Raw genomic sequence first — 27,178 nt, 5'->3', positions numbered from 1 at the left:
TCGTATCACGGGGCCTCGCTTCTCCGGCGTTTCCTTCCTTTTGCCATTCTACCAGCAACATCCTCAAATCGTCGTCCTCCAACCTTATGCCAAGCCTCCTCTTCAAGGTTGAAAGATCCCTTCCTCCCTCATCTTGGCTTTGAGCGTTCTCCGCACGACGACGCTCGTCCATCGTACGTCCAGACCTATGCGGGTGTGGCACTACCTGGTTGCCCAGGTGAGGTCTTTCTCTGCCTTCAGTGTCCTCATCCGCAAGCTCCACAATAGGTTCTACATCATCAGAATACTGCAAACGCCGTGGAGTGATTCGCGGGTTATCCCCGCTCCCCCGGGTATCCCCCTCAGATACAGGAGCTTTCCCCAAGGCATGACCATGACGGGGGAAACGACGACCTCTCCTCGTCTTTCGGCGCTCCACCGTATTCAGTCTTGAGTTAAAACTGTTAAGAGTATCCCCCATGCGATACAGTTGCTCCAATATATCAGCGTTGCTGATGAGAATTGGAGGTGTTCCCCCCACATCCGGAGCCCTCGGCGGATCCGCCATGTTTCTGGGAACGTAAGGTTCGTGGCGGGCATTAGCGCCCCCCGCCTTCTTCTTCAGACCTGCTGTCACTTCCATCATAAGAACTTCCATCACGATTGTAAGACATCTTTTCCTCCTAAGATTGCGACCTTAATTAGCCCCCCCCTCCTTCTAGCGCCAATTTGTTGACGGAGGAATTTGGTAACAACAAAGATTGAGGTTTCTCGCCGGAACTAAGATCTGTGACGGTGGTTCTTTACCGGAAACTTAAGCGGTGTGTGGCTGATTGTGGTTGTGTTAGGCTGAGATTGATCAGAGTAAGTGGTGGCTCTCTTTTCAGCTCTCAACTTCTTACCCTCTCAATGTGCCTACGTACCCTTTATATAGGGATCAAGCCTGACGTAGTTCTCGTAGAACAAGAAGTCTAATGCGTTGAGACTTCTTACTCCTAAGCCCAGTAGAAGCCCATCCGATATCCATCTTCCGCTAGCTTTAGGAGTGTCCAACTATGAGGCCCAACCGCGAAGGCCCAAGGCTCGTCCGTAATCGTAGGACTTCACGGATAGTGCATCTCCCTGCGCAAGGATAACACTCCGCTACAGCTATCTCCCTTGATTTACGAACGCAGGTATAGCCACGGTTCACCCCAAATGCCAGACGCGTCCCTGTCCCCCGAATGAGGATAACCCACCAGATAGCAGGACAGGTGATCCCAAGCTCTTGGGTGCAAAGTGCAGGATGACTCCAAAGTTCTCCAACGAGGACACCCGTTGAATACAAGAACAGAGCTCCCAAAGCACACACCAAAGTAAACCCCACATCCCCAACGAGGACACCCGTTGAATACAGGAGAAGGCCTTCAATCATCAGGCATACCCCTGGAGGCCTTCAAGCTTTTCACGGACACCCCCCTCCTTGACCGTCTCAAGGAGGGAATTCTTCAGAGAGTACCTGCAACAAATACATTAGTAAAAATGATCCTCCATTGCTCCTCTCCATGCAAGCTTTGTCCTGAATTCAACATCAAAAATATATAGATCAAACACAGGACGCGTCCTAACCAAGTGGGCGCGTCCTAACCTCCATAAATCCAACTCTGCTTTAATCATTTCTTATAACATGTAAAGTCACAGGACACGTCCTAAAATACAGGGCGCGTCCTTAACCTTATTAGACTTGCACCGTCCCCTCTAAACCATCGTGCACACCATTTCACTTTCAATGACGCATCCTTACTAAAGTAGGCGCGTCCTAAAGCACCCATCATCATAAGATTTCATCTGCCAAGCACTTTAATAAATATTGACGCGTCCATAAAGCCTGGGCGCGTCCTTCCTTGACCATGCAATCTTCTCGCCTCATAACATATCCCTTCCCAAGTAGGCGCGTCCTGTGGGCTTGGACGCGTCCTTACCTTCACAATGCAATACTGAATTTGACTGCAATTAACCCGCGTTTGACCCGAGTCAATCCAATGCCAAATTTTGGGTATAACACTTTTCAAAAGAAAAAGTAAGTTTAAGGGGACTGCTTCTTTTTCTTTTTTTTTGCAAACCTGAGAGGTTATTTGTTAAATAAAGATAATCTGAGAATGAAACAAGCTATGTTGTTTGTTCAGCACATCTGAACATTAAATTTTCAATTTTGAACTTAATGTTACTGATGAATTTGGATCAAAATGTTATCATTATTAATTGCTTTAGTTTATTTGTCTATCAAAAAATGTCTTAGGTTTACTATTCTCAAGTCTCGATTCTCTTGAATTATTTTTTTTTATAAAACTGTATCTTAATTTTACAATAGAATATAAGATAGTTTACGTTCAATTTTTTTGTTAAATATCTAACACTAATTTTATAAAAATTTACTCTCTCCATCTCATTTATTCAATTTTATACAATTTTTTTGCAATATTCGGAGTATTTTAAGATGAATACAAAACACACTTCCGTAATTTATTTTTAAAATTTTCTTTTCTGTATTAAACTTCAAATATCAAAAAGAAAATATTCAAAAGAAAAACTAAAATAATTTATGAAAATATGTTATAAAGGATCATTAAAATGAGTGTTTGCTCTCCGTCCTCCAATGAGGACAGGAGTAATAATCAATTTTGCTCCAATCATCAAACTAAAAGATTAAGTATTCAATATTTTAGGGAAAGAGGATTTAAATATAAATTATAAGTAATTTTTAAATAATAATAAAATTAGCATTTAATATGAACAATACTAAGAGGTCCAGTAGAGATGAACAATACTAAGAGGTCCACTTATTAATTTTAAGTCATAAATTAGTTATTTTAAGATTTCTCAAACGGTTACTATATCTTTCTTCTGCCACTTACATTGTTGTTGTTGTCTTGGTTCTTTTAAAAAGAAGGTTTGTATAGTGTGTGCTTATGCTAAACACTAAAATTTATAAATTTGGAGTGTTATTTAGTTGTTGTGAATAGAGGGGTCAACTATTATTAACAAGTGTTATCCAATCAAAAAAGCCAAAATTATAAAAATCAGTATTTATTTTGTGCTCACGGAAAATCCTAAAAAAATAGAATTCGTTTGTAGAAAAAGATAAAAGTGACCTCTTGTTCCGTATTGAGACGTGCACATTAAACGTTTTCCCTTTAAATCTTGATATCAAATACTTGGTTTTGCCAACTGTGTTGTCAATTGGTGAACATATTATGCCAAGAAGACTACGTGTATGCCAAATCTTATAAGCCAACTTATTCACTTATAAGCCGTAACAGCTTATTAATCCAATTTATAAAGAGTGTTTGTCGATCCAATTTATAAGTTTAATTTACAACTTATAAGCTGATAAGTTGAATGTTAGTAACTACGTACTTTTTCTCAATTTTTTTTTAAGTTTTCGTTTTTTTATCAATTTTAGTTTTAAAATATATTTTTTAAAATATTAATCAAACTTAAAATATATGAATTAAGATAATTATATTTAGAAATTATTTATTTAGTTTGTTTAAATAAAAAAAATTATGACTTATAAGTTAAATTATCCAAACACTTGTATAACTTATAAGCATTTATCAACTTATCACTTATCAGCCACTTAAGTTACTTATTTTAAAATTTCCTAAACGGCCAACTAGGCCGATCTAACATTTTCCTCAAGTTCATACAAAAGTTTCCCTCCACTTTTAACATACTGACTTTGTCCATTTAGACATAATATGGCTATCTGGTAAATCTATCACATTAAACCTAACGTTCATGCAGATATACAAGAATCACAACTTGTGTGAATTCAAAAATGTTCTTTAAATGATCAGGTATTCTGAGGATATTATACGATACAAGTGAAGTTTCAGCTATATATATATATATATATATATAGTGCCTGGACGAGGGCGAAACTGCATGATTTCTAAACCTGAATAAGATGATTAGGTGCATTATGCAGAGAGAAGTAGAAATCACACTGTACATAGTTTTGACACAGAATTTCAGGCAAGGTAGCTTGCAGAATCAGCTTGAGAACTTGTAATTTGAATGCCAGTTCACCATGGTCAACTACGTGACTCTCCAGAAATTAAGTTGCTGTGTGTGGACGAGTGCATGTTGTATAGCGTTCGCTCTCAACTGAAGCTGTTTCATCAATATGTATAACCAGGGGGAAATGAGCACTTGTAATATTTATCATTAGCTGGACTTCGTTGAAGTTGAAAGATGCCAATTTATAAGGGAATCATGGACGAGAGACTGTGTAAGAGAAAAAGAGCAGACTCAAACCCTAAATAAGATTACTAGATTTAAATTATCAAATTCAGAAAGTGGGTCAGTGAAAATCGGTGAAATATTGTACGTGACCTTGCAAATAAACTTTTAAGTACGAAGTTGACGAGGAAGAGCTACAAAGAGAAGACATATACCTCCATCATTTTCATTGAACTATAATTATTGGTCTTGACTTTCCCGGAACTTGCATAATGTTTTCATATTTTGCACGAAAGTTGCCTTCGATACCACCAACTTCCTTAGCTTTCGCAAGCATTCTGGGAAGGTGAAATGGGACCTGCATCAATCATTAATCCAAAGAGTACGCAAAATTTATCATGTACATGTCATATACTAAGGAGAACAGAAGAGTATCTCAGAAGTATTTAGTAGGGCGAGTATTTAGTATTTATATATTACTCTCAGGTATACATCATAATTCATAAGTCCTTCAGTAAGTAAGGAACGCAGTCAAAGCCCATTGACCAACCTTGCAAGCAATCAAAATAAGAAATCAGTAATCATGAGCAAAAATTAACGATTTGATATCGTGGTGGCAACAAAAAAGTAACAGAACAAATAGTAGGCTTCAAACAAACCAACGCTTGAATATGTGAGCAAGAGACTCGACCACTTTTTTAGTAACTCGATAAGGAAGGGCCCTAAGAATTTCCATAAAAAAATTAATTGCAACATGCTATCAGTGGAAACTCAAATCATTTCATGGTTTCTGTTGAAGACAGCTCCACTTGCTTATCCTAACTTTCACAATTAATTAATAAGGGAAAACATCCTACTCATGCTTTTGCAAAGAGATTAATGAGCAAGCTTAACACTTAAATTTACAGCTTCTTCATGTTTTTGGTACCTTCAACACTTCTCACCTTGTAGATAATGATGGCTCACTGTTCAACAAAAATAATAGCAAGCCAAGCAATTGAGGATACTCATTATATGGAGTTATGACATGACTACATACCCAATAAATCTGTTATGGCTCACTGTTCAGCTGAAGATGTTACATCACTAGATCTGGAATACAAGAAATCCTGTTAGGTTACCAGCTAAGCTTGCGTCGTAAAACATTAAAGTTTCATACATCATCTTAACAAATCAAGTGAAAAACCCACACTGGAAAAGCCATGTCTATGGAGTTTGCAAAAGATCCATTAGATAATCAACTAGTGGTTCTAAACCATCTCTGGAGATTAATCAACAATTCAAAGTGCTTTTGTTGCGTCTTCTTAATAAACCAGCGTTTATATCTAGATGTAGGAGGATCTGTTTGGGAAGTAAGAAGCCCCTTTGACATCTCTTCATCTGCAAACAATTCTCAATGTGAAAAAACAGAGACAAAACAAAGAAAACGACCTTATAATTGAATGTGTTAAGCCATCCATATTGTACTTTACTGTTTTTCAGGCTAACGCTTACATTCCCGCTCTCAGCCAAAGCCGCCTCCCTTTACAATAGCAAGACTCCTTAAGTTGTTCTCCAAAAGGGGACAACAAACGAAGCGAGACAAACCTACGTTACGTTGGAAGAGAAGGGGAACTTGGGCGGGGAAAAACCTATCGTGTGGAATATGAATTTATCCCCTCGATTTGTTGTTCCTGCAGTCGAAAGTCTGATAGCTTCGGCTAGCAGTTTAAAAGGGATGTTTTGATTTTTAGTTCCTCTATAACCAAGATCGCGAGAATAAAATATGCTTAGCACGCAGAAAACAGAGAAGAAGCATGGGCCAAGCAATCCCCCGATTCGGCTATCAATCATTTACTTGCCTTGGCTGCGTTAGGATAGGACTAGTTGGGCCAAAATTGAACTTCAATCATTACTATCAACTTCACCTTTATATATATATATTTTTGCCCTGGGACGCGTTCTATCTACAAAAATAACTAACAAAGTTTCTAAAAGATCCCCCAAAGAAGAATGATCCAATGAGAAGCAAATAGATAAATTTGAACTTTTTTCTAGAAAGATGAAGAGTGGAGCCTCATGCAAAATACGCACTTCACTAAATTAATTTCTAAAGCTGAATGATCACAAGCCAAATGAAAACCACAGTTTGCAATACATATCCCAAAAGAATAACAACGTCGAGACTAACAGTATGTTATTTTATTTCTGCTTGATCAAACTTTAAAAAATAACATATGGTTGTCCAGGCTCTAGGCCAACCCCGCGTCAGACTTCAGTAAGGTCTCTCATGATCAATGATGAATCATTCTGATATTCAAGTTAATTAAAAAACTGAAATGCTTAAACATTGCTTACTGTTGTATTCCACTCACAGCATTAACTGTATTTTTCTTTATTTCAAAATGATCAACAGGATATTAAACATCACTTTTCATACTCTGGTTACTATAAGCAAGCTTAACAATAACACTGTGTAATGCATACCATGTAAAAACTAAATTGAAATCGATAATACGTAAGACCCCCGAAGAGATAAAGTAAATAATTTATTCAAATGATTGCTTATTTACCAAGACCATAATTTTCCTTTTTATGAAAAACAAAGTTCAAGAATCAAATCTATATATTATAATTTAGTGGATAGCCCATTCTTCGGGTTTGGTATCCATAGTTTGGTTAGGATAATATATTGCACTTTATTTTGACCCAATGGATTATCCACTTTCTGTATCAGGTTTGTTAAAGATCCATGTACCTATTTTGACCCATTTCAATTATAGAAACTTTGCATTGCAATTTTAATTTATATTATTTATAGTAAGTTCATTGATACAAATTTGAATTAATATTGAAGTTTTGGTAGGTTCATCAGTGTCATGATCCATAACTTATTTACAACAAAATATCCGACTTTAAATAAATTTATTATAATACATAAATACAACACACTTATTATATTAATATTATTTTTTCAGAATCATATTATTCAAACTTAAATATAAACCTATTTAATTTATTATTTTTAAATTATTATTTAAAATAGACGTGTGCATAGCACGGGCTATATTCTAGTAAGATGTAAATTGTCTTGCCTACTTATGTAATTTTACGGGATACATTGGAAAGACCTTTACATGGAAATTTACATGTCAGTGCCTGGATTGATAAATTAACAACGAAAATATTTAACATGCATACTATGTGCCCGAATTACTGTATGGTACTTATCTGCCAGTGAGCAAGAACAAGATAAAACATCAATCAGAAACTCCTTTATTATGTACTAATATAAGTAACAAGGTGGATGCCGAATATACACCAATTCAGTAATATCTCAATAATCAAGCCCCTGGTAAGGTGGGGGCTGCATGACCTCTTTGATTTACATAGAGAACGAAAAATGAAAGCCTAATGGAATGGACCAAGGCCCATAAACGATTGGGCGTCCTCTAAATAACATACAAAATAAATAATAAACTCATAGCCCCACATAAACATATAGATAAATACAACATTTCCCTGTACCAAACCTATTTAAACAAATTAGTAAAATGTATTAAAATGGTCCTTTATATTCATTTTCATTACCCAACATAGTGGAAACACTAAATTGTAATATATATTACTGTTAACCAGAACCATGTCCCATTATTCCTCAAATCATAGTGATGTAGGACAACTGAAACAATACAATTATGGAATCAAAAGATAGAATTGAGCGAATCATCCACTAAAAATCCATAGGAAGAACCACTAACCCAAATTTCATCAAATGCAAAATAGTGGAATTTGCTTAAATAGCGGCTCGTAACAAGAGAACAATCTCCATTGTATTAAGGCTTAATTATAATTTAAACCTTGAAGTATGATACTATATACATAAACCCTTAAAGAAAAAAGTCATACACATCAGCCCTTGATGTATCAAATGTATACATCATGACCCTTGATCCGCCAAAAAATTCTGAATTATAAAATATCACAATTTCAGGCACGATAATATCGACAGAAAAATGTTTTTTTCCTCCAAAGTTGTAAGTCCATTTTCCGCCAACATATTAACCCCTCTGTTAAATTACATAATATGTACCCGTCCAATTTATTTTCCAAGATTTCCTTTACTCGATACCTAACATTTAATGATTCAGAAGTGTTTGTTGGAAGGAGGGTCAAAATATATAGTTTCAATACATAAGGAGTTAATGTGTATGACTTTATTTTCGAGGGTTTATGTGTAAAAAACCTCATACTTCAGGGTTTAATGTATAATTAAGCCTTGTATTAATCAAAGTCTTTTAGGTCTGTTATTAATAGAATTTTACATCGCATCCTTAAAAAAAAGAACTTGTCAAGGAGTTTGATAAAATTAAAATTAAGAATCTTCACTTGTAGAAATAAATTTCATCCGCATGAAGGAGATACTTTAACATGAAAGAGTTACCAACATGTTGCCTCTTTCTAGAAATTATATCTGTTTCGACAAATTAAATCCTAGAAGCCTCATATTTATCTTCCACTAGTGTTGACACATAGGTTTAGGTTGTTCAACAACTTGAACTTGCAAAATCCTAACAAGCAAACTCTGAAGTTCAGTTTTAATGCTTGGGGTAGTTCCCGTCATCTATCTGCACTATACTATTAGACTAGTGATCTTTTGTAGTCTGTCATTACTAATTATGTTTATTTAAATCAAATAAAATAACTATAAATTTAAAAATAAACAGTAGATAAATTTTTAAAAATCAAAATATATCATCTAAAATACTAGAATTCATAACTTTTCATTTGGTTGAAGTAACATTCATAAAAAATATATAGAATTTCACAAAAATAACTTTTAATTCTCAAGTATATACTTCGAGGTATTTGTTTGATATGTATTATGACTATAGTCATTTAAATAATACCTCGTTAAGATTGATGACTAAAGTGACATATGGCTTTCACTTAAGTGATCACTTTGATAAATCAACTATTATTTATTTGCTTGTTTCTAAAATAAAAAAAGAAGTCAAAGAACTTAATAAAAATTGAAAATTTTAACACCCAACATGGCGGGCATAAACACTAGCATTATATATAATTAGTATTGCACATTAAAAAATATATACTGGTATTGTAAAACTTTAATTAATTTAATCTATTGCAAATTCAAACTTTCCCACTCCATCGGCCAAAAAAGTTTTCATCTATATAGTACTGCTAATTGGGCAAATTTACAAATTTGAAGGATCAGTCTACGGTTCTTTGAAACTTCCGGAGCTGAAAAATATAAAATAAAAAAATAGATAGTTTATAACAAAGTTCAGATTGAAATTTAGCATACCAGTCAGCAATTTACCAGGCTGATATTGCTGGGTTATGACAGGATTGACGGTCAAGTAAATATAAGGCTGAAACCAAGGATAGAACCCATCTCCACCGAGAATTGGCACACCCACATATATATTCCTAGATTAATCAAATATTCATCAGTTCATAATATTTAAATGCTGATTAATAGAAAACTATTACATCTTATAAACAAGTAAAACCTATCTTGGTTGTCAAAATGTGTAGATACATAATTACGAACACACTTACATTAAAAAAAATAGTAACTAACTAAATAATTTAATTCTCTGAATCACGCTCCAAATCATATAAAAAATAATTAAAAGGAAGAAACACACAGTACCAATATCTGGTGGGACCTAGCCTTGAGCCTACGGTACAATTTGTAGTTTGAGCATGCAAATGTAATTACAAGAGTTTTAGCATGGTTAGGAGCGAGTGCAGCCCAACAAATAGTAACTACGAGATAGCTCAAAATTACTCTAAGCAGCAAAAAATGACCGGTTCAAAAAAATGGAATTACTATTGCACTAATGATATGATATCCTGATATCAGTAAAAAAATCTCGAAGTGATCCAACAACAATGTGAACTTAAGCTTATCTAAAAAACATCTTAACCTTTAGAATTGTCAAACCAAGATTTGTCATATATTAAACGCCTAATAGCGATGCTAGTCACTTATATATATATATAATACAAGTTCTTTACTTTTCTCTCCAAATAAATCTTTCCAAAAGTGGAAAGAAGTTTTTTGAAACTAATTAATATATGGAATTTATTTCGAAATTTTTAGATTTCCTTTCCTTCTCTAAATATCAACCCGGAACAAGCTAACAAGAAATTAAATCTTTCTCTTCCTTTTCTTTCGAAAATTATCTGGAACACAGTATTCAAGATATAAAATCTCTCTTTACTTCAGACCAATCCTATCCCACTGTTGGCTAAAAAAAGACTCCGTAATTTCAACTATCTAGGCACTTTAAATGTTTATAAGTCATCCAACAACTTTTGAAGTGTTAAAATTTAGACAGGAGTACCTCATCATTCAATGCCGCAAATAAAGTTGTTGAACTATCATCTTGTTCAAGGAAATCATCAAAACCTCCATTTCCATTCAAAGAAGAGAAGATCGAATGCCGCACAATAAATTCAGCATCAGCCACAGCTGCAATGAGAAGCTTTCCCAAAATCTGCTAAAAAGACAATTCACGTCAAAATTTATATGTATTTACTTAAAAATATTTCCATCAAATATCAAAATCTAAGCCTATGGCGCAACTTGCAAAAGTTGAAATCTTCGACTTGATTATCACTACTATTCAACATCTAACTAGCTTCCGCTATCGTCCACGTACTAACATAAGTAATATTTTAATTTTTTTTTCCTCTTTTGGACTACTGGCAAGGAGAGAACGTATACTATCTTCGAGCACCATGTCATACATATCTTAACAAATAGGATTAGATTACTTACTAATGATTTCCTGAACAGAACCACAAGTCATACTTAAAGGTGATTCCATCAAATACATCGAAACTTCACATACAGGAACATCCCCAAAAATATGGATGGAGTTGTGCAAAGGTAGAGTCTGCACCACAGGTCATATTTTTTAATTTGATGAAACAAATTAGATTTAAAAATATATATATCAAAATTTTAGGAGATATAGCAAATGTTATCCCAAAAATCCTCGTGGACTAGACAAGGAAAAGGCTCGAATACTTAAAGAACATATCTCATTATCAGCCAAAGCTATCAAACTATAGTTAGAACTATAAATAAAGAGTGTTCCCAGTTGAATCGACAATCGCTACTATTACTAGAGTGAATAAAAAGATCCTCAAATCTGAAACAAAATAAAATAATATTCGTGATACTAAGAATTTTCACACTGGATGTGGCATTCCTAAATCAAGAAATTATCCAGATGAGACCCGAAGAATAGGAAACAATTTCTTGGATGACAACATCACTACTAGCAAGTTCCAAAATTACAACGACCTCTTAATGGTCCAACTTGCTATTAGTTCAAAATTTTAACATCAACACAGTTCATCTTCAGACAAACTTAACCAAAAAACCTAATTAGCATGAAAAACTCAATCAAAAAAATATGATAAGAAAGATATTGCCTGAAACATAGTATTAATGCAAACGTAACTGAAAAACTCAGAGTTTATTACAGTTGCAGACTAACAGGAGAGATATACTAGTCAATTCATATCCCCAGAACCAATTAGAGAGCTCAAGCACATGTTATAATTAAACAAAATGTTTAAATTTTTAATGGAATATAAGTATATAACACCTTAAGGAATTTCCTTGAACACCTCTTCTATAAGATGTCTTCTCTTTTGCCTAGCTCGACTGACCTGCTAGGAGTGTACTGTGAAGATAACATGCCAGAGGAAGAATTTGAGACTGATCTGCGGCAACAAAGAGCAACATTTTCCTGCTAGAGTTTGAAAACCTATGTGCACTAGAGCAGAACCACTAAGTTCTGATATTTTAAGTGATACTAGCAACATTTCCTCGAGTTGATGTGATAGATGGCCTAGCATGGGATGATGTGATTGTGAAATAACTTCTTAAATGCATTCCAGCAATCGACTTTAGATAGTAGGTAATAAAGATGGGGTGCTGAAAAATAAAGCCCCGTTTTCAAGTCATGAACTTCATCCAAGATAAAAGCAGATTATGTAATATAATTCTTTCTAATCCTCCAAGATACCTAAGAGTTCTAATTTCAAGCGCTTCTAATAGTGTCAAGCATAAAACAGCAGTAAACATGGAATTTAAAAGACTCCCAACACGGGGTTCCATAGCAGGCCCCACTTTTATTGCTATGTTTCCTACACAAGACAAAGCTTCAAGTGAGGGTCTACCTCTACCAGGAGCAATCTACAAATTAAATACTATCAGAAACATTGCTTAACTACATGAATTTATGTAACAGTCCAGAGTCGGCAAGTGCCTCATAAATAATAAGGACAACGAAACACACTGCATCACCGATGTGAGAGATTATTGTCATCAAATGATAGTAATATTTATCATCCAAAGCAACGGCCATCTCCCAAGAGCAAAAAATCCACTGGCAAGTATGGCAGGTATTTTAAGAACAGCAAGAATATGATTCATGCATCTCTGTGAGAAATAAATAAACCTTGTAAATATACAAAAGGAGAAGTCACTAAATATTACATCAATACTCTCTTCTACTTGGCTAGACGTTTGATATTTTAATAAGTTAGAAAGAGAGAAATAGAAACAAACCGCAAGATTTACTGAGGAAAAAAAAAAGAACGACAAACTGTAAGGTAGTTTGTCACAAAACGATAACGCAAGGAATGTGCAATACGAGGAAGCAGAGAGTTCATGCTGAGACAGACAAGGCGATTTTGGTGATCTAAGTATGTTCGAACAATTTCTGCTTCTTCTATGTACCCTGACATCATAAACTCTCCTCTATTCCTCTCGTTTTAAGATTGTGAGCATCAAGCATTTAGTACGTTTCAACAAGACCACAATACTGTGCCTATAATTTATAATCTATTCAAAAGTTAATGGTTGTAATTTGTAACCAGTATTGAGTTCCAAGCAAAGGTTTTAAGAAAAAATAGAAAGAAAAGACCATGCCATATTTTATGTACGGACACCATATCTCCAAATGAGCAATCGATTACTATGCAGAATACTGAATATGTATTTTTTAAAAGGCAGCAAAATAACTGTTGCTGGTTTTCTATTAATGTTACTTTTGCTTCACGTCAGCTAGCTTATACTTATTGCATTTTATTCTAGCAAATACTCTCTATTGGCATTTTATGTACAAGCTTATAGCATGCACAGGTATGATAAACAACATATGTATATATCAATAAACCTAATTATAATATAGTATATATCTACAACATTAGATATACACATGTTAAATTTTCAAAAAATATATGTTCTTTAACTCAATGTCAATAATCAGGCATGTCCAATTATATCAACTAACATTATATCATTTCAAAGTAACAATTAAACTATCATTATTCTGAGCATTAAATTGTTATTTATACAATTCTAGCTATATGCTTATAGATTACTTTTGTTTCTTTATTTAATTCAATATACTTAACTATGATATAATGTTGTAACCACTACGAAGAAGTTCCGGGAGTTGAAGAAGGAAGCTTCGAGCTCATATTGGTCATGGATTGAGAACAAGAGTTGAACTCTATGAGATCTAATCTCTCGTTATTCCTCAGTAGCTCAGTGGTAGAGCGGTCCAGACCCTGTCTTCTGGATCTGCATTAGTCCTATTTCAGGTGCAAAGCCTCTTCAATAAAGACCTCTTTCTCTCTTTCTTTTCTTTCTCTCCCAGAACTGAATTTTTTTAAAGACGTATCCATAGCCGTTTATTCTCCACAGTCCATAAATGTTATGTTATTCGTTGTAATTTCTATGAATCGAGTCTTGGTCCCTTAAATACTTTAATCTAATAATTTAGTTATTCATTAAAAATTGATATAATGGTCCATATTTTTATAGTATCTAATCCAACAATCGTTTACCACTAGAATATAATTCAATTATTGAACTACTTTTTCTTCCATTACAGTATGTCCTGCAAAATTTTATTATAAGAATCCTACATCCCTACAACAAATTGCAAATTTCATATCAATATAATTAATATAACACAACATAATATACATATAGAAAACCCAAAACAAGATCTAATGAAAATAAAGGTGCAACACGTATACTAATAAAGAAATATCATTTATGTGATGAAATGAGTATAATAACATATGCGACGCTTATTTAATCTGACAATTATTTGCATATTAAATTACAATTTCATTACAAAAGGCTATCCTAGGAAATTAACTTATAAGCCCTCGGCGATTGATAAATCTGTCAGGAACAAGGTATTATATTTTGAACTGAAATTTTTTAGTACAATCACAACATCTAATAAAAACATACAGGATAAGTCATTGTCAAATAACTTTAATGAAATTAATAAAATCGATGATCTATAACATTAATCTAATAGAATTCAAAAATATATTAAAAAATTTCAATATATAAATGTACAGTGTATTAATAATTATTGAAACAGAGTTCCAGAGAGTGACAACAAAAAACAATATCTTAACCAACCTTAGTAGCTCCCCACCGCATTTAGAGAACCATAGATGCTGTGAACTGGAGCATTTGGACCCAATCCATCTTGGGTAGCTTCAAACATACGGTCAAACCTGTTAGATTACATTAACCACGTAAATGAATTTAGATGATATGGCTAACAGCAAACTACATATCAGGAGCGTATTTCTTCAGAATATAGCATCATTATTTTGACAGATTAAATGACTATTAGGCTTGTACCAAAAAAGCGACACTTGAAATTACTAGGCTAGGAAAATGTCTAGATTTTATTCCCAAAATATGGAATATATTTGGCTGAAGTCCCAGAAATATATGTCAATGCTCATATTACATCACATCTAGCATTTCCAAATCTGTCTACATAACATCTGTACATGTGGTATAATCTAAGAAACAAATTCTACAAGGACGGCCTATAAGAATATTGTCTTACACCACATCATAAAATTGCTTCTAGTAGATTATCTATTATAAATCAAAGGTTATAAAAACACGTTTACCTATGCTGTCAATTGTCATCCTTTATATGAAAATTTCCTAAACTAAATCGTAAAAAAATAATCAAAGCATCGTGATATTTACTACAGTATACATCACAGAATACTTCTAGTAGATTATCTATTATAACTCAAAGGTTATAAAAACATGTTTACCTATGTTGTCAGTTGTCATCCTTTATATGAAAAAATCCTAAACTAAATCGTAAAAAACTAATCAAAGCATCGTGATATTTTACTACAGTATACATCACACAATACTGTCGGAGCAATTGTACGCCACAGTGCTTATATATATATAGCAGTGCAAATTTATGTTTGTCCACCATCAAAAAAAAATCACAGTTTGAAGACTACAAAATAGCACCCTCCGATTTAGAGGCATGGCATATAAGTTCCAAAATATGTAGCTATTCAATACCTTCTTCATTATAGATTGAGATCTTCTTCGAACTTGATGCACACATAGATGGAATAGCAGCAAATAGCATCTTTCTAGCCTGCATATTCGTGGAAATCAATCTCATTTAGAAACCCGAAGCACGCAATCCACATCCCATGCTTGATCAGTCAATATTGCCCCCCTGAGTGCATCCCATATAGCATCCACAAAATCAGGTAAATGGACATTTAGTACTGTAGAAGCATTCTTGGCCATTTCCTGTAACATGAAAGAACAGAAGCTTATCTCTCAGACAGCATTCTCGGACATTTATTTTATGCCTTAATACAATAAAGGAAGTTGTTTGCAAATAAATAGTGTGCAAATTCACAAAAACTAGTTGTTCTTTCTTATAATTGGTCCATAAAATGAAAAAAAAAACTTTCTACTAAAAACATGAGCCATGTTTTCTTAGTAAAGCCAATGTAGCAGATCATTCAAAAAATATATAAATCTTACACCTATAAATAAGCAATCACAGGTAGTTGTAGATTCATAAACAAACAAAATAACAATCAAAAACTATAAATTAAAAATTTAACACGCAATGTAACAAAGTATTAATTAATTAGCTAGCAACTGTTAATTTAAAACTATTCTACACTAATTCCAAGCCCTACATCTCTGCTTGTATACAATTACAAAAAAAAACACTAAAACACAATAAAAAACTAAACTACTTCATCAATTCAACCAATTAAATCCCAAATTAAATAAATATTTCGAATTTAAATTCTTCACAAACTCACTCTGAAAACTATAGTTATTGCTTTGAATTGGGTCACGGGATATATAGTTTTGGTATTGCATGTAAGATCAGTCAAGCGTCGAGGGAGGTATAAATATGTATAAATAGTTTTGGTATTCTGTTCCACGACACGTTTTTTAGGATGGGATACAATGATCTCAACTAACCTCTTCCGACATACCCCATCTACGGGTTTAAAACATAAGTAAATCTCAGGTCAAATGTACATGTTGACAAGACATTGATCGTTAAATATCCTTTTCGACCGCGATATCTAGGAGCATCTTTATTAGATACTTTCACACGGAGATGTATCTATAGCCCGGACACAATCCTGAAATATATTACTTTTTTAGATAGTTAAGAAAAGAGCACATAACCACTTGTTCACGTCTATTTACCTAGTTACCTGAAAATAGGGATAAAATTGACGTTTTTTGCGAATCTTCTAACGCCATGATCGCCCTCAAAACACAATAAAATGACATACTTGTACTTGATTCTGTGCAACGATAAATTCAAAAAATCATACTGTTTCTTAGATCATTTCCCACTATATGCAGAAATCTTGCGACTTGTTCTTCAACGGACATTCTTTTAGTAGGCCAAAGCCTACCATCTTTTACTAAGACATCACACAACTTTACAAAAGTACTTATATTCATACGAATAATTTTACGTGTTTTACCACTTGAAGATAGGTTATTCATAATGTCTTATCGCACATTTTTGTCTATGTACACGTAATTCTTTAGTCGGTAAATTAACAAATTTATATTGAAGGATACGACGTGTGAAAAAACCAACCAACAGTAAAATTAAATGTATTAAAGCCAATTGCCTATTTCGAACCCAACGTCGGAATTCTGAAGCTCTCTCATATATACTGTTATCCATCTTCATTAATAAACACAAATATATAATTCAGGCTTTATTTACATTACACCAACATATATAGACCAATATATAATTGAGACTTTCACCTATGAAACAACACATAAGGAAGTTTGAGGAGGGTTTACAACTATAATCATCAAACCTGAAGACACATAATCATTATGTTCAACAAAGGTGGAAAATCTAAATATGATAAAAGATTCAGACGTACCTTAATTTGATGAGTATTCAAGTCGGTTAGGATGATGTGATAGAGAATATGGGCAACAATAGTGACGATGGTGCGCGGGAAAAGGAGGCGCGGAAAAAAGGTATACGAGTTGCTTCTTCCGCTGTTTCGTTTCTTTCTCAATCTTCCCAATTCTGGGAAGAAAACATTTCAAACAAATTGCTCCTTATTTTCCTCAACCGTCTTTTATTTTCTTTCTACCATAATTTTTTAGAACAAGTTAAAGAAAATGCTACTGAAAGATAGTATACGACGTCATAAAACGACACGATATAAATGGGTATGTGTTCAGTTTTTAGGTATACGAACACGAAAAGTACACGACACGAAAGAATACGAAATCTAAACGGGTACGGATATGTTTACCTTGGATACACGACACGACACGAAAGTACACAAAATAATAAATTTTTTAATAAATTTTTTAATATTTATATATGCATTTATATAAATACACATATTACTTTAATATTATATATATACATAAAATTCACATATATAATATATTTATAAAAATATATCCAAAAATATACCGTTATATATAAATATATATACATAAATATTTAATATATATATATATATGTAAAATTATGTCCAATTATATAATATTTTATATATTTATTAATTAATTAATTATTTATTTATTTTTATACACGAAATATACACGAAACGAATACGAAACGATAAGTAACAGATATGTGTTTATCCTTAAGTACACGAATACTAAACGGGTCGCATATATATTTGTGTGTGTGTTATTTTTTAAAAAATTACCGGGTTACATTTGATTTTATTTCATCTATATTTTGAGTTCTAAAAATCAGGTTTTGATGAATTTACATCCCACGTGAATCTCACGAAACTACCTTTAATTTAGCGATGGTTTAAAAATTATTAAGTAAATAAAGTTATCCTAAAACTAAATAAAAAATACATGTACAACTTTTGCATTAAGTATTCAATTGATATTTAGAGTATATACTCATTTTTGTTTGAATCACGAAATTATAGAATTTTGTTTTAGATCGAACACATATTATCTATTAACTAGGGATTTTTGTCTGCGCTCACGCGCTCGATAAAATTTATTTTTTTAATATTTTAAACAATGCAATCATAATTAAATGTTTTGTTAATGATATATAATTAGTTCAATTAAGAGAGCCGCTAATATTTTGTTTCTGTTTCATCTTGTGTCGTTCATTTTTTTTTCTGTTGATAAATATCTTTTTGCGGTTTTTTCAATTTACAAATATTCTTTTTACCATTTTTTCATTTGATAATTATGTTTTGTGCGAATATACTTTTTACATGTATTGGAAAAATATATTTAACACATTAAACATAACTCGTATTCAATGTTTGTCAATTACTCTTTTAACCGCATTAATATATATAACTTTAATATAAAATACAGTTACATATTACTCGGCGTCGTATTACAGCGACTCCTCGTAGTTTAAATTTTGGTAAATTAAAAAATGTAATTACTTAACATAAGTTATTTTGAATTCGGTTAAACATGAAAACCACAATATTATATCTCAATGCATGCAAAATATAAAAATTAGTGTGTTGAAATAAAAGTTGATTAAACTCGCCACAAAACACTTTAAAATATTGATAAATAAAAGTACATTTTGACTTGTAGATATCTATATACATTTTGACTTGTAGATATCTCTGGGATCTCTAATGATAATTTGACTTGTCGATATCTCCAATCTTCATATCTTTATTTGGCTTGTTGATATCTCTGAGACTTCTCTATAAGCTAGTTTGGACTTCTCGATAAGTCATTCTGGAGTTCTCGAATGACTTCTCTATATGACTTGATCTGTGACTTGTAGATATCTTGACTTAGAATATCTTTCCCAAGACTGATTTATTCAACTCCAAGCTTCTTCACCAATTCTCTGAGGCATGATCTTCTTGATCTTCTTCCAGAGTTTATTCTTAGGCTTGAGACTGTTTACAGAAAAATACTTCAGTCTAATCTTTGACATTTTTACAGACTCAAGTAATACAATATAAAATACAAATTTAGATTATCATATAGCTAATTCTTAAGGCTGTCAATTTGACTTAGTCTTGTTATAGTACAGACATGTTTCGCACAACAAATATTGTCCGAGTTTTCTCTTCGTGATAAAGCTCAAATAAACCTAAAAAGAGGTTGAATGATATCAATGTTGTAATATCCGAGATATATCATGTAATTATTTTTATCAATATATAGATATTTTGTGATTATTATATGAATTTTTGGTGAATTATCTGTTAAGTGGTATCTGTGTTTGGATGTGTAAATATGATAAAATTTGAGTATTTTATTTTTTTATATGTCCAAAATAAAGTATAGATAATTGTGATATTTTTCAATCAATTTTTATGATTGTTATATGATTTTATAAATTTATAAATAATTTATGGATTTGATAAATTATTTTTTCCGAGTATTTATGTTAGATATATTTGATAATGTCATGGTTAATATGTTTTATGTTTAGCTTTCAGAGCTTACGTGAACAGGATAAATCAGTACTTAACTGGAATCAGGACTTATACTGAAAGTCAGGACTTAAGGATATCAATACTTATGTCATCAGAAGATAGATGTCAGAACTTAAGTGCTGAAGGACGATCAGATAAGGACAGTAGCTGATGAAAGGAAAGAAGATCAAGATAAACATAAGAAGAGATATGCATGAAGAAGGAATTTCGTGAAGAGTGGAATACTTGGAAGAAAAGATATCTGATTGATATATTTTAGGAAGCAGAATTATATTCCATATCAATTAGCGATTATCTTGTAACTGTGTAGTATATAAACACAGACATAGGGTTTACACTATAAGTGTTATTATATTCGAGAAAGATTATTCATTGTAACCCTAGCAGCTCTCGTGATATTGTTCATCACTGAGAGGTAACAGTTCCACACTGTAACAGAGTTTATTGTTTCAATAAAGTTTGTTTTCTGTTACTTAAGTTCTTAAAAAGTTGATTTGATTGTATTAAACACTGTATTCACCCCCTATACAGTGTGTGTGTGACCTAACAAGTGGTATCAGAGCCTATCTGTTAACACACATACAGTTAAAGATCCAAACACAATCATGTCTGACACAGAAAACTCCAACCAAGGCTACCAAAACTGAAGAACCTCCAAAGACACAAATTCAAAGTCGTTATGAGACTATCAGAGTTCCTATACTGAGACCATCCGAATATCCCATATGGAAGGTAAGGATGACCATGTTCCTGGAAGCAACAGATCCAGAATATCTTGATAGAATCAGGGAAGGGCCTCACAAACCAACCAAGCTCGCCGTGGTAGTTGCAGTAGAAGAAGCAAAGACCGTACCAAAAGAGAAGAGTGATTATACTGCTGAAGATATAGCATCAATTGCTAAGGATGCCAAGGTACGACACTTACTGCATAGTGCCATTGATAATGTAATGTCAAACAGGGTAATCAACTGCAAGACTGCCAAGGAGATATGGGATGCACTGGAGACAAGGTGTCAAGGAACTGAAACAGTTAAGAAGAACAGGAAGACAATACTCACTCAAGAGTATGAACACTTTGACTCAAAAATGAATGAGTCATTGAATGATTTATATGATAGATTTGTCAAACTTTTGAATGATTTGTCATTGGTTGATAAAGAGTATGATCTTGAAGATACCAACCTAAAATTCCTGTTAGCTCTTCCTGAATGCTGGGATTTAAAGGCAACAACAATAAGAGACAACTACAATCTTGATGACACAACTCTTGATGAAATCTATGGAATGCTCAAGACTCATGAACTTGAGATGGAACAAAGAAGCAAGAGGAAAGGAGGAAAGTCAAGGACAGTTGCTCTCAAGGCTGAAGAGGAATCCCCCAAAGCAGCTTCCTCAAAGAAAGACAAGGGTAAAGCTCTTTTCATAAAGCCTGATACTGAGTCATCAAGTTCTGAGAGTGATGATGACTCAGATTCTGAAAGCTTGCCTGAGACTGATGCTGATGAGGAGATGATGAAGCTGTGTGCTCTTATGGTGAAAGGAATCACAAAGATTGCATACAGGAAGTTCAGAAAGGGAAAGAAGTTTTCCAGAAAAGGCATAAGTTCTGATAAGAAGAATTTCAGAAGATCTGAAGGAAGAGGAGGAAAGTCTGACAGAGGAGATTACACCAATGTTAAATGCTATAATTATGGTGAGAAAGGCCACATATCTCCTGATTGCAAGAAGACTAAGGGTGACAAAGGCAAAGCTCTTGTCACAAAGCAGAAAAGCTGGACAGACACCTCAGACTCTGAAAGTGAGGAGAACTATGCATTGATGGCAAATGCTGATAAATCAAGTTCTGAGAGCAGTTCTGAAACTGCTGAAACAAAGGTACCTCAGACTACTTATGCTTTTCATACTGATGATATTAATGAGTTGAGAAGATATCTTAAAACCATGTTTATTAGTTATAGAGATCAAACTTTAACATGTGAAAGATTAACTTCTGAAAATCTTGCTTTTAAGAAAAGAAATGATTTCTTAGAAAAAGAGTTAGTCATGTTCCATCAAACTCAGAAGGATAGAGATGATGCCTTTTATGTTAGGGATGAAGTGCTAAAAATGAATGAATCTCTAAAAACTGAGTTAGAAAAGGAAAGAGAGATTATCAGGACTTGGACTAACTCTGGCAAAATAACTCAAAATTTGCTAAGTAGTGGAAACTGGAAAGAAGGCCTAGGTTATGGAGAAGATAAGAATGATAAAGGAACTGAAGAAATTAAGCCTGTTACTAAGCAAAAACCGAAGTTAAAACCTGTTAAGTTTGTAACTGAAAATTCTGAAAAAGGGAAATCAGAAGTTAAAAAGGAATTAACTTCTGACAAACTAAAATAGGAAAAGACAGCTGAAGTTAACATAGGCTTAATGACAAAGAAGCAGCTTAAGCATAAGCTGAAAGGTGTTAAGAATGCAAATAAGGTAAAATCACCTAGGAAAAATAGGAATGGAAAGGAAGGTGTGAATAAAAGCAATAACTATAAATCTATTCCTGATGCTCCTAGGAAAGCATGTCATAACTGTGGAAGTTCTAACCATCTGGCTTCTTTTTGCAGGAAAAATAAGAATATTAACTCCTTACCTTCAAAATCAGGAGTTAAGAGTCAGTCTGTTAGATACAAATCATAAAATTCTTGTTTTCAGTTGTGGTAGTTTATGGCATTCTATTTATACTTGTAAGGAATATCATAGTCTGTACTATGATTATTATCAAATCAAACCTTCTGTAAAGAAAGTTTCTATTGTTCCTTCTAGTATAAGTTCTGATTCAAAGTCTGTTAGTATAAGTTCTGATAAGAAAACTGTTAACATAAAATCTGATGCTAAATCCGCTGCAAATGTTAACAAACTTAAAAAGGCCAAAGGATCCAAGCAAGTCTGGGTCCTTAAAACTAATAATTAGTGGTCTTTGTGATTGCAGGGCAACAGGAAAAATGTTCTAGTTCTGGACAGTGGATGTTCAGGACATATGACTGGTAATAAGACCCTGCTATCAGACTTTGTGGAGAAAGCTGGCCCAAGTGTTTCTTATGGAGATGGCAATATTGGAAAACATTGGGATATGGCAATATCAATCTTGGAAATGTCATAATTAAAGATGTAGCTCTGGTCTCAGGACTTAAACACAATCTGCTGAGTATAAGTCAAATCTGTGACAGAGGTTATCATGTTGATTTCTTTGAAGAACACTGTGAAATTGTGAGTAAATCAAAAGGCAAAGTTGTTCTGAAAGGATACAGGCGTGGTAACATTTATGAAGCTAAGCTTTCAACAAGTACTGATGGTTCTGCAATCTGTCTAATGAGTAGAGCATCAATTGAAGAAAGCTGGAATTGACACAAGAAACTCTCTCATTTAAATTTCAACAATTTAAATGAATTGGTCAAGAAAGATCTTGTGAGAGGACTGCCAAAAACAGTGTTTGCTCCTGATGGTCTTTGTGATTCATGTCAGAAGGCCAAACAAAGAAAATCTTCATTCAAGAGCAAGACTGAATCATCAATTCTTGAGCCTTATCATATATTACATGTTGATCTATTTGGACCAGTAAATGTCATGTCTATTGCAAAGAAGAAGTATGCGTTGGTCATAGTAGATGAGTTCACCAGATACACATGGGTGTATTTCTTGCACACAAAAAGTGAAAACTGCATCTATCTTGATTGAACATGTCAAACATCTGGATAAATTGATCAAAGATTCTGTAAAAGTTTTGAGGAGTGATAATGGCACTGAGTTTAAGAAATTGATAATGGAAGAGTTCTGCAAAAACCATGGAATAAAGCAGGAATTTTCTGCTCCTGGAACTCCACAGCAAAATGGAGTTGTTGAAAGAAAGAATAGAACTCTTATTGAAGCTGCACGTACAATGCTTGAAGAAGCAAAGCTTCCAACCTACTTCTGGGCTGAAGCTGTGCAGACTGCTTGTTTTACTCAAAATGCAACACTTATTAACAAGCATGGAAAAGCACCATATGAGATGGTGAAGAAAAAGAAGCCAAATCTGAAATACTTTCATGTATTTGGATGTAAGTGTTTTGTTCTTAAGACTCATCCTGAACACCTATCCAAGTTTGATCTAAAAGCTGATGAAGGAATCTTTGTAGGATATCCACTTTCCTCAAAAGCCTTCAGAGTCTATAATTTGAGAACAAAAGTGGTCATGGAATCTATCAATGTCTCTTTTGATGACAAGAAGATCACTGGACTTGAAGATTGCCTTGATCATGATCAGCTGAGATTTGAAAATGAAGACTCAAATTCTGATACTGACAATACTGACAATCTAAGTCCTAATACTGTAAACTCTGATGGATTAAACTCTGATGTTATTGAAACTGTGGTGACAACGTCAAATGAAGATGCACCAATGCAGGGGGAGCATACTCAAGATCCCTCCACATCTCAAGAAACATCAGAACATACATCTGGCTCGTCAAGTTCTGATTCGCTAAGTTCTGACAAGTCAAGTTCTGATAATACTGAAAATCTAAATTCTGAAGAATCCAACTCAGAGAACATAGTTTCAGGGGGAGCATCAGAAAATGTAAATAAAGACAGCATGGATTATGGGGGAGCATCCAGTTCTAGAGAAAATCTTCCATCTGCAAGGAAGTGGACAAAGTCACATACACCTGATTTGATAATTGGAAATCCTGATGCAGGTGTCTGAACTAGAACAGGTACTTCAAATGAATGTCTTTACAACTCTTTTCTCTCTCAGACTGAGCCAAAGAAAGTAGAAGAAGCTCTTCAAGATGCTGATTGGGTGCAAGCAATGCAGGAAGAGTTAAATGAATTTGAAAGAAACAAAGTCTGGACCCTAGTGCCAAGACCAAAGAATAGATCTGTTGTTGGTACAAAATGGGTATTCAGAAACAAAACTGACAGTGATGGACATAATTACAAGAAATAAGGCAAGGCTGGTTGCAAAAGGATATTCTCAACAGGAGGGAATTGATTATGATGAAACATTTGCACCAGTTGCTAGGTTAGAAGCCATAAGGATATTTTTGGCTTATGCTGCTCACAAAAAGTTTACTGTCTTTCAAATGGATGTGAAAAGTGCTTTTCTCAATGGAGAATTGGAGGAGGAAGTATATGTTGAACAACCCCCAGGCTTTGTAGATTTCAAACATCCAGATTATGTCTACAGGCTTGATAAAGCACTTTATGGACTTAAGCAAGCTCCTAGAGCATGGTATGAGACATTAGCTCAGTTTCTTCTGGAAAGTGGATACAACAGAGGAACAATAGACAAAACACTGTTCTATCTCAACCATGGAAAGTACTTACTTCTCGTCCAGATTTATGTTGATGATATCATTTTTGGGTCTACAAATGACAGACTGTGCAAGAAGTTTGCTAAACTGATGCAGTCAAGATATCAAATGAGTATGATGGGGGAACTTAGCTATTTTCTGGGCCTTCAAGTCAAGCAGAATGAAGAAGGCACTTTTATTTGTCAATCCAAGTACACCAGAAACCTGCTGGAGAAATTTGGAATGCAAGATTGTTCAAGTGCATCCACTCCCATGGCCACTGCAACAAAACTGGATAAGGATACTGGTAAATCAGTAGATATTACTGATTACAGAGGTATGATTGGCTCTCTACTCTATCTAACTGCTAGTAGACCTGATATCATGTATGCTACCTGTCTTTGTGCAAGATTTCAAGTAGATCCAAGAGAACCTCACTTAACAGCTGTGAAAAGAATCTTTAAGTATCTTAAAGGAACAGCTGATCTGGGATTGTGGTATCCTAGAAAATCAGACTTTAAACTAATAGGTTACTCAGATGCAGATTTTGCATGTTGCAAAATTGACAGGAAAAGCACAAGTGGAAGCTGCCAATTTCTTGGAGGCAGATTAGTTTCTTGGTACAGCAAGAAACAAAAGTCAATTTCCACATCAACTGCAGAAGCAGAGTATATTGCTGCAGGAAGCTGTTGTGCACAGATTCTTTGGATGAAGAATCAGCTGCTGGATTATGGGTTAACATATTTCAAAATCCCTATTTACTGTGATAATCAAAGTGCTATTGCTATGACAGGTAATCCAGTTCAACACTCCATGACAAAGCACATCAGCATTAAGTACCATTTTATCAGGGAACATGTAGATGAAGGTACAGTGGAATTGCATTTTGTTCCTACAGATCAACAACTAGCAGATATCTTCACAAAACCACTGTGTGAAGCTACCTTTACAAGATTGGTAAATGAACTTGGAATGGTTTCAGGTTCTTTCTCTAAATCTGCTTAGTTTTGTTCTGTGTTATCAGACTTTATGATCAGTATTTACAGAATTAATCTCTTTGTGTATTCTGTGCTTAATTGATAAATATTTTTAAGTACTGACTGTTGTCTGATATATATTTCTTAACTTTAATAAGTGATATGTCTGTTTAAGTGATTATTCAATCCTATGAGGATAATTGTGCTAGATACTGACCTACTAGTCTTCAATAAATAAATGATCCCATGAAAGAAGTAATTTTTTCTGTGGAAATTTTATGACACAAGCAAATTCTGATACTTGAGCTTAGTTGAGTTTACTTTGTTCATCTTATTACTAAGTCTCAAATTAGAATAATGCTACTCATCTGTTAAGTTCTGATGCTAGTAAAACTGCTGAATGTACTAAGTGCTGATAAACCTCACTTATCAAAAGAAAAAGAAAAAGAATCAAAGAATAATATCAGGTACTCCTTTGAGATCTAGAGTAAAAATGTGAATGGGACGACCCAAGTGCATTGCTGGTATTAAGTAAATATGCATTAGAAAAGCAAAATATTTTCTTGGTGACTTTTCACACTCTATGATTACTGGAGAAATACTCTGATAATAGCATAAATTCTGATAAGCAGTCGTGACTCACTTACACTGAGAAGCCACTGTAAAATAGAATTTAAAAAGATGCATAAAATTAGCACAAAACAGTTGAGGTGGACTCATGCATGAACTCATTTATCAGTAGGTTTCAGGATACTGACAGCTCTTTAGCAAGATTTTAATTATGCCTTATTTCTAAGATGTACTGAAGTGAATCAGACTTTACTCTTTGTCAGTTATTTAGCTTAATGCACACACCAATCACTCCATATGAATGATGAA

General features: G+C 33.7%; 1 protein-coding gene across 18 annotated transcripts; it reads right to left on the bottom strand.

The window, feature by feature from the left end:
* Positions 1-3,752: 3,752 nt before the first annotated feature.
* Positions 3,753-17,688, bottom strand: LOC141720678 (serine/threonine-protein kinase TOR-like). 18 transcript variants are annotated; one of them, XM_074523231.1, is made up of 10 exons: positions 17,488-17,688; positions 15,611-15,850; positions 14,684-14,781; positions 10,560-10,715; positions 9,527-9,636; positions 5,394-9,447; positions 5,243-5,295; positions 4,684-4,753; positions 4,419-4,561; positions 3,754-4,248 (listed from the first exon to the last, which is right to left on the bottom strand). In XM_074523231.1, exons 3-6 carry the CDS (start codon positions 14,702-14,704, stop codon positions 9,423-9,425), a joined length of 312 nt encoding a protein of 103 aa, XP_074379332.1. In that variant the 5' UTR covers positions 14,705-14,781; positions 15,611-15,850; positions 17,488-17,688; the 3' UTR covers positions 3,754-4,248; positions 4,419-4,561; positions 4,684-4,753; positions 5,243-5,295; positions 5,394-9,422. The 18 variants fall into 18 exon arrangements, 10 of the variants coding, with proteins under 10 accessions (XP_074379334.1, XP_074379332.1, XP_074379331.1 ...); XM_074523230.1 differs by having other exon boundaries at positions 4,696-4,753; XM_074523232.1 differs by having other exon boundaries at positions 4,419-4,541; positions 4,696-4,753.
* Positions 17,689-27,178: the final 9,490 nt, after the last annotated feature.

The sequence above is a fragment of the Apium graveolens genome, chromosome 4, assembly GCF_009905375.1.
Source record: "Apium graveolens cultivar Ventura chromosome 4, ASM990537v1, whole genome shotgun sequence".
NCBI lineage: Eukaryota > Viridiplantae > Streptophyta > Magnoliopsida > Apiales > Apiaceae > Apium > Apium graveolens.
This window is presented reverse-complemented; position numbering and strand designations above follow the sequence as displayed.

Bases quoted from the DNA above. Each gene is read 5' to 3' on its own strand.
- LOC141720678 (XM_074523233.1), bottom strand. From the start codon at position 14,704: ATGCGGTGGGGAGCTACTAAG. The intron at 10,716-14,683 runs GTTGGTTAAGAT...TTGTCTTTTTAG, and splicing joins TGCGGTGGGGAGCTACTAAG to CAGATTTTGGGAAAGCTTCT. The intron at 9,637-10,559 runs GTACTCCTGTCT...TGATTAATCTAG, and splicing joins TTGCGGCATTGAATGATGAG to GAATATATATGTGGGTGTGC.